At 56.7% G+C, this 13,216-nt stretch overlaps 6 protein-coding genes across 6 annotated transcripts in view; 4 read left to right on the top strand and 2 right to left on the bottom strand.

The window, feature by feature from the left end:
- Window positions 1–493: 493 nt before the first annotated feature.
- CHGG_07008 (uncharacterized protein) lies at window positions 494–1,393 on the bottom strand (the record flags this gene model as incomplete). Its single annotated transcript, XM_001224663.1, has 2 exons — window positions 494–1,000; window positions 1,070–1,393. 2 exons carry the CDS (start codon window positions 1,391–1,393, stop codon window positions 494–496), a joined length of 831 nt encoding a protein of 276 aa, XP_001224664.1.
- A 2,385-nt stretch (window positions 1,394–3,778) lies between these two features.
- On the top strand, window positions 3,779–6,124 carry CHGG_07007 (uncharacterized protein; the record flags this gene model as incomplete). The annotated part of the gene is made up of 4 exons (XM_001224662.1): window positions 3,779–5,201; window positions 5,263–5,347; window positions 5,819–5,837; window positions 6,050–6,124. The coding sequence occupies 4 exons, from the start codon at window positions 3,779–3,781 to the stop codon at window positions 6,122–6,124; spliced, it is 1,602 nt and encodes a 533-aa protein (XP_001224663.1).
- A 783-nt stretch (window positions 6,125–6,907) lies between these two features.
- On the top strand, window positions 6,908–7,782 carry CHGG_07006 (uncharacterized protein; the record flags this gene model as incomplete). The annotated part of the gene is made up of 3 exons (XM_001224661.1): window positions 6,908–6,959; window positions 7,273–7,577; window positions 7,645–7,782. 3 exons carry the CDS (start codon window positions 6,908–6,910, stop codon window positions 7,780–7,782), a joined length of 495 nt encoding a protein of 164 aa, XP_001224662.1.
- Window positions 7,783–8,489: 707 nt separating this feature from the next.
- Window positions 8,490–9,410, bottom strand: CHGG_07005 (ribosome biogenesis protein Nhp2; the record flags this gene model as incomplete). Its single annotated transcript, XM_001224660.1, has 2 exons — window positions 8,490–8,968; window positions 9,068–9,410. The coding sequence occupies 2 exons, from the start codon at window positions 9,408–9,410 to the stop codon at window positions 8,490–8,492; spliced, it is 822 nt and encodes a 273-aa protein (XP_001224661.1).
- Window positions 9,411–10,009: 599 nt separating this feature from the next.
- CHGG_07004 (uncharacterized protein) lies at window positions 10,010–11,394 on the top strand (the record flags this gene model as incomplete). The annotated part of the gene is made up of 3 exons (XM_001224659.1): window positions 10,010–10,107; window positions 10,161–11,249; window positions 11,301–11,394. 3 exons carry the CDS (start codon window positions 10,010–10,012, stop codon window positions 11,392–11,394), a joined length of 1,281 nt encoding a protein of 426 aa, XP_001224660.1.
- Window positions 11,395–11,997: 603 nt separating this feature from the next.
- CHGG_07003 (uncharacterized protein) overlaps window positions 11,998–13,216 on the top strand; it is a gene marked incomplete at both ends in the record, with an annotated part of 2,522 nt that continues 1,303 nt past the window's right edge. Inside the window, one exon of the mRNA XM_001224658.1 lies at window positions 11,998–12,985. Within this exon, the coding sequence (XP_001224659.1) occupies window positions 11,998–12,985 (988 nt within the window). The remainder of the gene's footprint in view (window positions 12,986–13,216) is intronic.

The following is a 13,216-nucleotide window of genomic DNA, read 5'->3' as shown; positions in this document are numbered from 1 at the left end:
GGTACACTTCCAATCTCTCCTCCATTATATCACTTGTGTACCATTACCCTCTTCATTTTTCACCACTGTATCTCTTACCTCCCCCGTTCCCACTGGTAAAATACTTTGTTGAGACCTGGTTAAGTATTGCCCCAATAAGACCCTGGACCGTGTGGGCAGTCTAACCTAGTACCCGTAACGGCAACTTATAAGGAATGGCAGCTGGTCGTGTTGCACGGTAGGCCTCTTAGCGGTAGGCCTCATACCTTAGCAGTGGGGCTCATCGGAGCATGCCCCATAGCTGTAAGCCTCTCACGTAGGTACGTTGGTGACTGGAAGGAGAGCCAGGTCCTAGCAGCCCCCAATTGCATAGCAACGACTCGGCCGCACTGGAAATCCGTGCTCATTCTCGTGACATCCGAAGCGGGGAATAAATAGCAGCCATGGCGTAGTAATACACAGTCCTCATCCGATTATCGTTTCACATATCCACCAGATCTCCTCCCCCCACCGCCTATGGCCTGCCCACATTCATCAACAAATTTGTCCCCTTGCCGCCGCCCGGAAGGTACGCCACATTCGGGTTGCTGGCCAGCGTCTGCGCAATCTCCCTGCTCGCCTCGATCTTCCGGATCTGAATCAAACCGTCGCCCGACTTGGCGATGGCCTTGCCGACGGCGTCGGCACTCTCGGCCTCGCCCTCGGCGCGGATGACGTTGGCCTGGCGCTCCTGCTCGGCCTTCTCGACGATGAAGCGCGCCCGCTCGGCGTCCTGCTGCGCGATCTGCTTCTGCTCGACCGCCTTGGTGAACTCCTTGCCGAACGTCATGTGCGTGATGGACACGTCCTCGAGCGCAATGTTGAACTCGCGCGCCCGCTTCATCAGGTCCTGCCGGATCCGCTCCGACACCGCCTCACGCTGCGTGATCAGCTCGGCGGCGTCGAACTGCGCCACGATGGACTTGAGCACTTCGTTGCCGATCGAGGGGAGCACGCGCTCGTCGTAGTCTTGACCGAGGGACTGTGGGTGGGGTTAGTACGGTGGGAAAAATATATATAATACAAAAAAAGAAAGAGGGGGGGAACTCACCTGGTAGATCTTGGGCAGTGCCCTCACATCGGGCCGGTGCAGTACTCGGAGCGTCAAGCTGACCATCTGGAGATCCTTGCTGCCCGTCGTCGTGGGGATGATGCGCGGCTTAGTGCGGACGTCGAAGATGATGGCCTTCTGCAGCCAGGGAATGAGGAAGTGTGTACCCTCGGCAGTCACTGTTTCCTTGACACCCGATAACCGGTCGAAGATGACCGCCCGGGAGCCACCCTTGACATCGTAGATGGAGGCATTGAACAAGCCGTAGCCAATCGCCGCCGGAACTGCCGCCGAGTAGAGGAACCCGAGACCTCTTGCCGCCATTTTGCACTCTGGTTACTTAGAAAACGCTGATACCGGCCGTGTGGATTTGGGGTGTGGTCGGATTGAGGAAGACCGCCGTCTGTTGCTTGAGCTCGTCGCCGTGGGGTCGTCTTCCGATTTGCTTCGACTGCTGCTTGCACTGGCAAATGGATGGAGCTTCTGCAAAAGTGGAGCCGAAACGATGGAAGAGGGCTCGCCGGGTGGTCCGGGCGTGGCAAGCTTGTCCGTTTGCTCACCAGGCACTAGCCTCATTGGGGCGCTGTTTCTCGGCTTTGGCGACTGATTTCGACTGCAAACCGCCCAGAGCCAACCCTACCACTGCGCTCGCAACGACGAACGGACCCCCTCCCCAACGCATTCATCTCGACTCCCCGATTCACGATGCGCCCTACTCAGTACCTCCTCGGAGGCGGCGGCGGCGCCCCTATCGGCACGCATGGAAAGTCAGTCTCCCGGTGACGTGGTTGGCATTCCGTGCGCCTTTTCCCGAGTTCGGGAGAGGGCCAGCCCTTGGGTGCATTGGAAAGTCAATTCTTTCTAGGGCTTTTGCTAACGGTTCTGCAGATACCTCGGCGACTGGGGTAACTTTGGTGAGTGATATCCGAAGCGAGACGACGCCAATGGGAAGGTTGGGCGCAGTGCGGGACACAATTCAAGATGGGGGAAGTTGGAGGGGCAAAGAAGACGACAATGCCGTATCCGCCAGGTATTCGAAGGTCATTTTGTCTGACGGAGTTCTCCAACAGGTGGCATGAAGCAGAAGGGCATTATCTCTTACGGTATTGCCCCCAACCGCCAGTATCCCCTTGCTGGCGCTGCCCACGATGCGTTTTTCAACACCTGGAGGCGGTTCAGCGCACAGGTCCTGTACTGGGCTCCCCCGATGATCGCCGGCTACTACATCGTGAACTGGGCCGTTGACAAGTATGATTTGGACTCTGACGGCGTGGAGAATTCAACGCTAACTGGCTGTCAGGAACCACTACCTCAACTCGAAGCAGGGCCGCGCCGAGTTCGGTGGCCAGGAGGAGTAAGGGCGAGATAACGAGGGATACCGCTCAGAGACGGAAACGTGTGAATAAATAGACTCACTTGTACACCACAACAGAGATGGGGTTTGAGGATAGACCCAGTTGCTGCCCGTCTGCCATTCTCTAGCCTGTCCTTTTCAGGACCATGTCATGATTTGCTATGTATATACCCGGTTGATCCCCCGCCGGATCTAAAATACCACCATTGGGTTGTTGATGGTCGGCCCGAAGCACCTGGTAGCTTAGGGGATTCCTTAGCTTAGCCGTTGAACAATGGAATCGGTCACCGTACTCCTCTTTATTTTTTTTTTGAAAAAAAAAAAAAAAGTTGGAGCCGAAAACTCCCGGTCCCCGCCAAATTCTCATGGCTGTCCGCCTCGACGAAGCCGCGCGCAAGCCCACGGTGTGATTTGTTGAAACCAGCATTGTGCTAGTTAAATCGGTTGGGGCGTTGTCTTACAGGTCCGACTCCTCTAATAGAGAATTGCAGCTCACTTCTCCTGAGTACACAAAACGGACACATATGGATAATAGGTACTTCTGCTAACATTTTGATGCCAAGCCAGACGCGGGCTTCCCCGGATCTCCGACTTTCAAGGTGATAAATTAATTCGCAAGTAACAGAAGGAAACTCACCTAGCTAACGCAAGTTTCCTGTCGGTTCGTGCCCAGGTGGGGGAGGTTCTGTGGATCCGCCCGAAACTGGGCTCCAGGTTGTTCTCGGATTGGCACGTGAAGAAACTCGGGCTTGCGACAGGGGGGTTCTTTTGTTGAGCAGGCCGGGATGACCTGCTGATGAACCTCTCGCTAGCGCCGCGTTTTCCCCCAGTAGCGCCATTGCCGATTTGGCAAACCCGGAATCCGGATAACAGCTTGACCGTTGAAGCCAGGTGAGAAGACCTGCACAGGCTGCAACTTGGCTTGATTTTTGTCAAACCATTTCCCTCGAATTGCTGTCGCTTCACAGCAGGCGGGCCTCTAAGAGGCAGAAGAAGGTTGGGCTCCAATCTGAAGGCAACCGAGGCCGATGACATCGCCCCGTCCCATCTGATCTTCAGCACGAACCCTGGGCCCGTCCCTTGCTCCCTCCATTTTGTCGGTATTCGTATCACCTATCCTCCACACCACACGAACCTCTCGCCGAGCGAGCCCGCAGAGTGCAAACTTGGAATCAAGGGTGGAACAGCAGAAAGGGTCTTCGGTGTGCTGAGCGCATAGCATTTTCATTTTTGGCCACCTGGCCGCGAATCCACACCATCGACCCAAGTCCTGCTGGTTCGCCCAGTCGAGTTCCCTCCCCCCCCTGGCGCGGTCGCACTTCGTCCTTCATGGCCTTCTCGATGTCGACGGCAAGATGAACTCCCTCAACATCATCTCGGCCCGAGTCTCCCCTCCGCCGAGCCCAGGACCGACAAGATCAAACTCGCTTAACGCTCTAGGACTGGCAGTCAGCTCCGAAGCCGACGGGCCACGGCAGAACCAGACCGAGAGCGCGCTACGCAATATTAATGAGAAGGATGGATTGATGGCCGAGCCCGACGACTTCCGTTTAGAAAACCCACCAACTGACGACCGGCGCCACGAATACGCGATCGACGAAACGGCCCCCCTAATATCCCAAGCAAAAGACTCTAAGCCTCAAGGCTGGTTGTGGGTGCTTTACCCAAAGCGTGTTACAAACGCCTTTGTGGACTCTGTACGGTGGATCCTGTCGACGTTGGCTACGCCCGGCGTCTATTTGTACGCCTGCTTTTGCGACGAGAACGGCCACTTCGCGCCGCTGCAGCAGCTCGGGCGGCTGTTCGGCCTCTACGGGGGTGATGCGAAGAGGATGGCATTGGATTATCACGAAGGGATAGCTGCGTCCGAGAAGCGCAGACAGGGTACAGACGGGTCCGCAGGCGGGAGTGGGCGGAGGAATAGTAGAACATTACGTGTCGTCGGGTCGAACGCTTCTTCGTCGTCCGGCCTCTCGTCGGAATCGGAGTCGGACCCGGACCGTAAGAGGCAGGGCACCCGTCGAGGCTCAAGTGGAAGACACTTGCGCTCGAAATCACTACCGGATTCCGACGAGGTTGCGCCGGCACAGCGCTCCATAAGAATCAAACTCCACTCTGACGAAGCCCTGCGGCAGAGGAAGCACCGGAAATCGCAGTCGACCAGCGCTCGCGGAAGCGGCGGGTCCGGCGACGCCATGGACAGCATCTCGGCCCAGCTAAAGTCCCCAACCTCTCCCGCCGGCGCTCTGACCAAGTACCCCAAGACGCCGGCGCCTCCACGGCCACTAATCCCACGCCGACAACCCTCGTATATCAACAAGAACGTAGAAATGACCGACGTCAGACACCAAAAGACATTGATCCTCGATCTCGATGAGACACTGATCCACAGCATGTCCAAGGGCGGGCGGATGAGCTCGGGGCACATGGTGGAGGTGCGCCTCAACACCACCTACCAGAGCGCGGGAGGGCAGGCGGCCGTCGGCCCCCAGCACCCGATCTTGTACTACGTGCACAAGCGGCCGCACTGCGACGAGTTTCTGCGACGCGTCAGCAAGTGGTTCAACCTGGTCGTCTTCACGGCGTCGGTGCAGGAGTACGCCGACCCGGTCATCGACTGGCTCGAGGCCGAACGCAAGTACTTCTCGGCCCGCTACTACCGCCAACACTGCACCTTCCGCCACGGCGCCTTCATCAAGGACCTTAGCTCGGTCGAGCCCGACCTGAGTAAGGTTATGATCCTGGATAACAGCCCGTTGAGTTACATGTTCCACCAAGGTCGGTCATACCCCCCCTTAACCCATGCCTTCCCGACCTATACTCACATTCTTGTCTCCAGACAACGCAATCCCGATACAGGGCTGGATCAGCGACCCCACAGATAGCGACCTGTCGAACTTGATACCCTTTCTCGAGGGGCTGCAGTACGTGTCTGACGTACGTGCGCTCCTAGCCCTGCGCGGCGGCGAGGACGGGCAGCATATGGCCTGACGAGAGGATTCGCATTGATTGGGGGCATTGTTTATTGTGGCATTACATGGATTGGCGGGGGCCGGGACACAGCACATTTCTCTCTCTTTTTTTTTGGAGATAGGTGGGCGGGGAGGAGGCAAGCAAGCAAAAGAGTTGAATGTTTTGCAGAGCGGGTCAAGCGAAGGCATGCGGAGTGAAGAGGCTCGTGTCGTGTGTGTGGTATGCTTGGGGGTTTTTTGTTGCCTGCGGGGCATCACACCTATGGCATGTGACGGAGTACTGAGTAACTCTGCTGTGGCCCAGTAGCTTCCTGGTAATTGAGCCTTTACATTACCTGCTTTCGTCGTTTTATGGGTGTTGGTGAAAGTGGCTGACCAGGTGGTCAGTGAGTGGTTGGTGTAACTGACTACTCAAGCACCGAGCCGAGCCGGAATCGAACGTGTAAGTCTGGTAGATGTCCGTGGTGTTTGAAGCGAGTGATTGTCCGCCTAGCGGCAGTGCTTTCAGGGGGCTATGGCTTCGGCGGCAGGATGGCCACTAGGAGAACCCTAACCCTTCAATTACAGGGCGAGGCTCTTCGTCTTTTCCTAGAGCCTCGACACCATCCTATTTCCGATAAATAAGCAGCGAACATCACTACACTCAATAATTAGGTTTATGGTGGTATTCTTGATCTCGAACCTCCAGTAACCGCGTTGCGGATGTGGCGTTGGCTGAGCTTGGGATAAGTTCACCCGCTGAACTAAACTAATGCAAGGGGTAACTCTTTCAACCCCCACTACCTATCATATAAGCTGCACAGTAGTGCAGTTATTGCCCCTTGGGTTTTCGATTCTCAACAAACCCCTTTACAGAAATCCTACAGATCCCTGTGGTCCAGATCTCTTCGTCCCAGGCTTGCCAGGGCAAAGCTCCGAAAGCAGCCCCAGGGCGGCATCGGCCCGAGAATGAGAATCCCCTCAATTGCGTCAGTAATTGAGACCCCTCCCTCAACCAAGCTTCGAGACCAGCCAAAGTGACAATGGAACTGCCTGGATATTGAAACTGCCGCTTCTGGCCGCCGTTCGCCGGCGCAGCTTCTGCAGGAAAGCGCCGGCCACCCGTCCGAGCATTCTGGTGGGGCGAGCAGGCCAGGGTAGAACATGGTGACGTCATACTACAGCTTCTGAAAGGTGCAAGCCCAGGGAAGCTTCGATGCGATGATGTTATGGGCCTGGTGTTTCCGACTCAGGTGGACTAACAAGGTGGAGGCCGGCGGCGCCGCTTCCTGTACTACAAGCAGGATGAGTGACGCACAAAGGGGGAGTAAGGAAACCAAGGAGTAACACCGACCCTGCTTCGGTCCTCCCGCTTGCTGCTATAAACCAGCTCGCCCTCCGGCCACTGACTGGCACTTGCATTTTCATCATCCTGTACACCATTCAGTTGAACAAACAACATCCAATCTCATACCAAATAACAACACGAACTTCAAATTCTCGACTTTCAAGACATCTAATCCACCACCCACCATGTCTCTGCACTGTCAGTACACCCCCCCTTCCTCGTATTGTTCCTCGCCCCGTCCCGTTTCCGGCCTTCCTGTACACCGACAACTTGGGTTCAATGCCAGAGCCAATGAGGCAATTGGAATCTTCAGGTCGACGCCGCTCGAGCCTTGATCTCAAAATTGGATAGCGACTACCCGGAGAATAAGGCTCGATCATTGAGAGGATGCCGCCACCCGTGGGTTGGGTGATGTGTGACGCCAGTCTCAAATGCGGGGAATCGATCCAATTCTGAAGTCGAGCTTGGGGAGGTGGTCAACTTCAGACATTGGACTATAACAAACAATACACAACAAGCCTCTCTCTCCAGGAAGCTAACCCGCTCCCAGATCTCCCCGCCGTCAAGCCCTCAGCCATTGCTCTCGGCACCGTCTTCAACCACGCCGCCGAGCTGGCCGTGCTCACCCCTCTCTTCGGCCAGACATACCAGCGCGCCAAGGCGTCTAACACTAAGGAGGAGTTCCTTAAGTCACGGGAGGCTACAGGCGCTGCCATCGCATGGGGCACCGCCTTTGTCGGCTCCGGGTTGCAGGCGTACGGTGTGGGCGCCCTCATCAACGCCACGGGCACCCTCAGCTATAAGGGTGCGGCCTACCTGGGCGGTCTGATCTTTGCGGCTACCAGTGCTCCTACTGTAAGTCATATTGCCCATTCATGATCTGGGGCGTTGAGGGGAACGATGGCGCTAACATTGGCCACAGTTCATCAGCCAGTTGTTCGTCGAGAAGCGCGCCTTGGAGCAAGTGGGCGTCAACGTTCTAGCCAAGCTGTTTGAGACGATCGGCCTGTCTGTCTTTATGACTTGGTGGGGAACACGCACCAACCCGTTTGAGCAGTGAGTAACTCGTATCTCATGTAATAGACCTCAAATGTTAACAAGATTGTAGCACCGGCGCCGGTGGCACGCCCCTGACCCGGAACGCTTTCAGGTCCGAGTAAGCGGAGGCAATGGACAATAACGGAGTTGACATTCTTTAATCGCATCGAGCGCACCCGAATAGAGTGACCTCGGGGACAGAATGGGTTGGGCGGTGGCTTCACGCTTTCCTCAGCTGTAATTGTACTTCGGTGTTAGCATTCATGGATCTGGAATTTGATTGAACCTGCCAAATTCTCTGTCCATAATTGTGTGTACCGTTCCCCGTTTCAAGATGTGTACCGGCCTAGATCCATGACAAGAGGAACTTTTCATTTTCAATATCTACACCCAGGAGCCTTGGAGCTTCCTAGAACCCATGCAAAGTGCCAAACCCTCGTAACGCCATCCATTACACAAGAGAGCCATGAAAGCCAACAGAGAAAAGCCGACCACCGTGATCAGCCATACAGCAACAGTCAGCAGGTGATCAACGGACAATCCAACTGAGAGTTGCCGTTGTGACGCTCGAGAACCGGTCAATTGGTCGTGACCGGCCCAAGAGCGGAAGGAGTCATAGACAAGCTAGCCATGGCAAAACCACTTGGTGACTTAGTGGGTTTGCCCTTGCCTTTGCGGCGTCAAATGCCCCAAGACGGAAGCAACATTCCCCCCCCCCTCGAACCGAACTCAAGCGCTCGCCGCCAGCCGCGCCTTCTCCCTGTCGGCAATTTGCAGAGGGTGTGTGCCCTTGACCCACGGCTGGACCTGGATCTTCCACTGCTTCTCGGCCGTCTTGACCAAATCCTTCCACGCGTCGAGGTACTCCTCGGCATTGACCTTGCCGCTGTCGGCGTCCTCCATCTCGGCATCGCCGTCCTTCTTGGCGGCGCCCTTGCCCTCGGGCTTGAGCATCACCACGCTGGTCGCGCGCTTGGTGCACGCGGCCACGCCGAGGTCGGCGCGCGACCGCACGTACAGGTACGGCACGCCGTGCTCCTCGCACAGCACGGGGAAGTGCATGATGACGTCCATGGGCGAGATGTCGCCCGCGATAATGACCAGCCCCGGCGCCGCCACCTCGCCCGACGCCGCCGTCTTGGGCGGGCACTTCTTGATCGCCTTCTCGCACTCTTTTACGCCGCGGTGGATCGACCTGAGCTTGGCGCCTGTTGGCAGGGGGGAAGTGAGGTTAGTAGGTGCGTTGGAGGGATCAATCAATCAATCAATCAACCGCAAGGGGGGTTGGGGTTGTTTGGCTAACGTACCCTTCTTGATCAGCTTGAAGATCTTCTTGTGTGCCTTGTCGTCGGCGAGCGGCAGCGCGAACGGAACTAGCTCCTCGGCGGGCTTGATCAGGTCCTCGGGATCGACATCGGCCGCGTCGTCCTGGGCCTCGAAGGCCGCGGCGGCATCGGCTTGGAGATGGGCATCGAGGGCGCGGGCGAGCTTGTCTTGCTTCGCCTTGTCCTTCTTCTTGTCCTTCTTCTCTTTGCGGACGCCCTCGCTCTCGCTGCGCTTCTTATCCTTCTTCTCCGACTTGTCCTTGCTCTTCTTCTCCTTCTTCAGCTTCTTGTCGTCAACGACCTCGACCCTGCCCTCGGCCGCCATTGTGATGGTTGGTATTCGTGAAAGGGAAATTAGGTGTGGGATATCGGAAGTCTAGAAACTAAGGTCCCAATGGCAGGTTTGGTCGGTAAAATTTAGGAGGGAGGTGTTGAAAATCGGTGTTGAGTATAGGTATCGGTGTCTCTGTTTCCGCGCCGAATCGCTCGCCCTCCAGATTTTCTGAGCAGAACCACCGCCATGCCAAATTTTGAAGGCCAATTGTATCGCCGCTCCGCTTATCTTAGCGTCGCATCCCGGCATGGTCGTGTGCGTGACTCCGGTGTTTAGCCGAAGACAAGAAAGGTGGGATGTGCGGGGCACACATTGAGCCCCACCATGATTTTCTCAATCAGTGAGCTCGAGCATGACACTTGACTCACATTCCATCCCTCTTCAAGATCGCTTTTCGAGCCAATTTGAACACAAACAAGTCGATTCCAGACCACACCCTATATCCACTACCATCGAAGACTCCCTACTGCATAGAACACCAGAAACCGGATTCACGACCCTGATCGCCTATTATCTGGGTTTCCGATCCTAACGTGGGGTCATTGAATACGGAGCTCTGCCCCACGGCCTGTCATAGAAGAGACAAAGCTATGGCTCCCTCACAAGCGGCCCATGTGCCGACCCTGGACAACTTAATAAAGTCGTTCAACAATCAAACTCTTGAGGCATCGATTGAGTCTCTAATTTTGTAAGCTCGGCTTTGGCACGATTCTGTGCCCGGCAGCTAACACTATGTCACAGTCTCCTAAAGCGGCGCCAAGTCAAGGGGGACGAATGCGCCAAAGCAACCGCACACATCCTCCGACAAGTTGTCGCCAAATCAAAGTGGAACGATGTCGACCAGCTTCTGTCTAGGATCCAGAGCTATGGGTCGAGACTGGCGCGCGCTGCCCCGCTGGAGCCTGTTATCGGCAATGTCGTGCGACGTGTGTTGGGTTTGATTCGAGACGAGGCGACCGAGGACAGGAACGCCGATGACTTGGCCAGCGAGGCCGCTTCCGACATCCAGAGCTTGACTCCGAGCACCAACCCGAACGCTCACCCCCCGCAACGGCCGGCACCCGTCCCGATTCGCCCTTCCCCTTCGGTCATCTCGACCGGCCTCCAAGTCTCCAAGTCCATGTTCAACCTCCTATCCGTTGCGAACCCTGGCGACTCGCCGATAACAGGGGCATCCACTCCCATGTCACAAGCTCAACCAGCTAGTGCGCATGCTCTGCGATCCGAAGTCATGGATGGGATTGAGGAAATTCTAGACGAGATCAACCAGGCCGACGACCAGATCGCAGGGTTTTCAGAGATCCAGATTCACCCGGGCGACTACGTGCTAGCATATCAGCCGTCAAGGACCGTTGAGAAGTTTCTAGTTAAGGCTGCATCAAAACGGCGGTTTACCGTTCTCATCGCCAGTCATGCCTTTTCCTACGGAACGTCCGAGGCTCCCTACGCCACGCTACGGAAAAAGCTCAACGCAGCCGGCGTAAATACCATTAACCTGGCCAGCAACGGCCTGATGGCCTACATACCACGAGTCAACAAGGTCATCTTCAGCGCGAAGGCCGTGTACCAGAACGGAGGTCTGCTGGTAGACAGCGGCTCCTGCATTGCTGCTCAGGCAGCGTACGAATATCTCAAGCCTGTCATCGTCCTCTGTCCCGTCTACAAGTTCTGCCCCGAAGATCCGTCAGACGAGGTGTCGAGGGGTGAGCTGGGAAACCCGTCCAGCTATGTGAGCTACGCGAATGGCCCAGCGGTGGACGCGCTCGACGTGGAGAATACTGTCACAGACTACATCCCGCCAGAGCTTATCGACGTCTATCTCACCAATCTGTAGGTTTCCTTTCAGGTTTGGCTTGCTGTCCGTGTGCTGACGTTCAACAGGGGCCCTCAAACGCGGCATCATCTTGCCAGCATCCTCGCAGACCACTATAAGACGGAGGACATTGGCTTCTCTTTGCAGCTTGGCGAGCCTTGAGGCCGGCGCGTGTTGGCACATTTACCTTGAGGCCGCCAAGGACGCGACAGCTCATCATCGCTCTGAAAACGCATCGAAATTTGGCCTCTGACAACTTACCACAGTAATCCCCGGAAATAACCGCATGCCGTAAAGTTCCATCATTCTGGCCGCGTAAGCCAGGGGCGGATTGCGTGGAACAAAAATGCGGGGAACAAGGAGGAACCCCAACAGAGGGGCACTGCTCACCAAACCCTCGCAGAACAAAGGCGTAATCATCGGGTCTTGGCGAATGGGAAGTCAGACTTCTGGCATGGGGCAGATTAGTGAGAGGTTCCTGAGCTTACGCCTCGTTCGAAGTTGAGGACGCCAGTGACTCTTTCCCGCATCCAATAGCTACCTAGGTAGTTGAACCATATCACCCCACCTAGCCCAGCCCGCCTTATCCCTTCTCCCAATTCCGCCCCTCTATGTGCAAGTCGTGAACCCAAAGGATTTTGACATTTAATCAGCGGAACTCCATCCAAGTGGCAAGTCGACGACGTTCTTCGACCTTTAATCCTTGCGCATCAAAAGCTTGGCCCTCTTATACGCACTCCCTACGCACTCCATCATTACTCCATTATGCCGTCGCATTTAGAGGACGTGCCTCCCCCGCCCTACACTGAGACAGACATCTTCTCGACCTCGGGGCGAGACGCGCACCTCGCTGACGACACCTCGAGGTCCACTACATCCACTAACGGGGATGTCATTTATACCCCCCCTCTCACACCCCGAAGCTCCCATCAGTCCAACTTCGCTGGTGAAGTCGACCATGGAACAAGCTCGGCTGCCGCTGCATACTTTGAGACACGCCCGCCTCCTCTGCTGAGCAGCCAACCACAGCTCGTACACTCCATCACTCTCCTCTCGGGCTCTACCCCAGACGACCTGCCCTACCCGAGCGAGCTCGCTGCACGGGACGTCCGCCTCGAAGACTGGCAGACCTTCACCAACTACTTGTTGCCCAACCACTCAGCAAACACCAACGAACAAATCATCGACCGCAAGTTGCGAGCCGAAGCCATGACGGCGACCAATAATACCAACAACCCCAGCAACAACCATGAAGACGCCCGCTCGCAGTCCTCGGGCCGGAGCCACGCCGAAGCACACCTCAACCGCATCCGCTCCCCCGTCGACACCGACCCGGCCGAGCACCGCCAAAGCGTCGAATCCACCGTCCGCGAGTGGAACGATGGCTTCTTCGGCCCCCGCCGCGTCTCTATCCGCGTCGACCTCGAGCCCATGCCCTCCTCCAACCCCCCCAACAACCGTGGTCTGACCGAAAGTGGCCCCGCAACCCCTCCCCGAGAAAAGCCCCCATGTCATGCAGAGGCGCATGAGACAACTCCTTTGACCAGCTCACCCACCCGGACCCAAACGCACCCGCGGGCCTCGACCCCCCGGCGCGGGTATAACAGGCCTCCTGGCCAGTCCGTATCTCCGTCGCCAGTAGCAGACGCGGGGAGCGGGACCGGACCCGGACCCGCTGCCGGAGCCTGTGCTGGAACGGAGGCGGCGGGGGGTTTCGATTCGCGGGCCTCAACATCCAGTTGGACTGCGTTTTGTACAGCAACATCTTAGTCTTCGAATTCCGGACCGTCTCGCTGCGTATAGGGGGTATTGTTGCCTACGGGAGATGGATCCGAGACAATAACCGGCCTATGTTTAGCGTAGCTGGGGATCCGGGGCCGGGGCCGGATCAGCAAGCGCGGGAAGGAGAGGGTGAGAGGGGGAGGGGTTGGGGGCCGCCTGGTTGGGGGATGGGTGGCGGACCGAGGAGGCCGGGTGGTTGGGG

Source organism: Chaetomium globosum, genomic scaffold, assembly GCF_000143365.1.
Source record: "Chaetomium globosum CBS 148.51 scaffold_5 genomic scaffold, whole genome shotgun sequence".
In the NCBI taxonomy this organism is placed as follows: Eukaryota; Fungi; Ascomycota; class Sordariomycetes; order Sordariales; family Chaetomiaceae; genus Chaetomium; species Chaetomium globosum.
The sequence above is the reverse complement of the archived record's forward strand: the minus strand, read 5'-3'. Positions and strand labels throughout refer to the sequence as shown.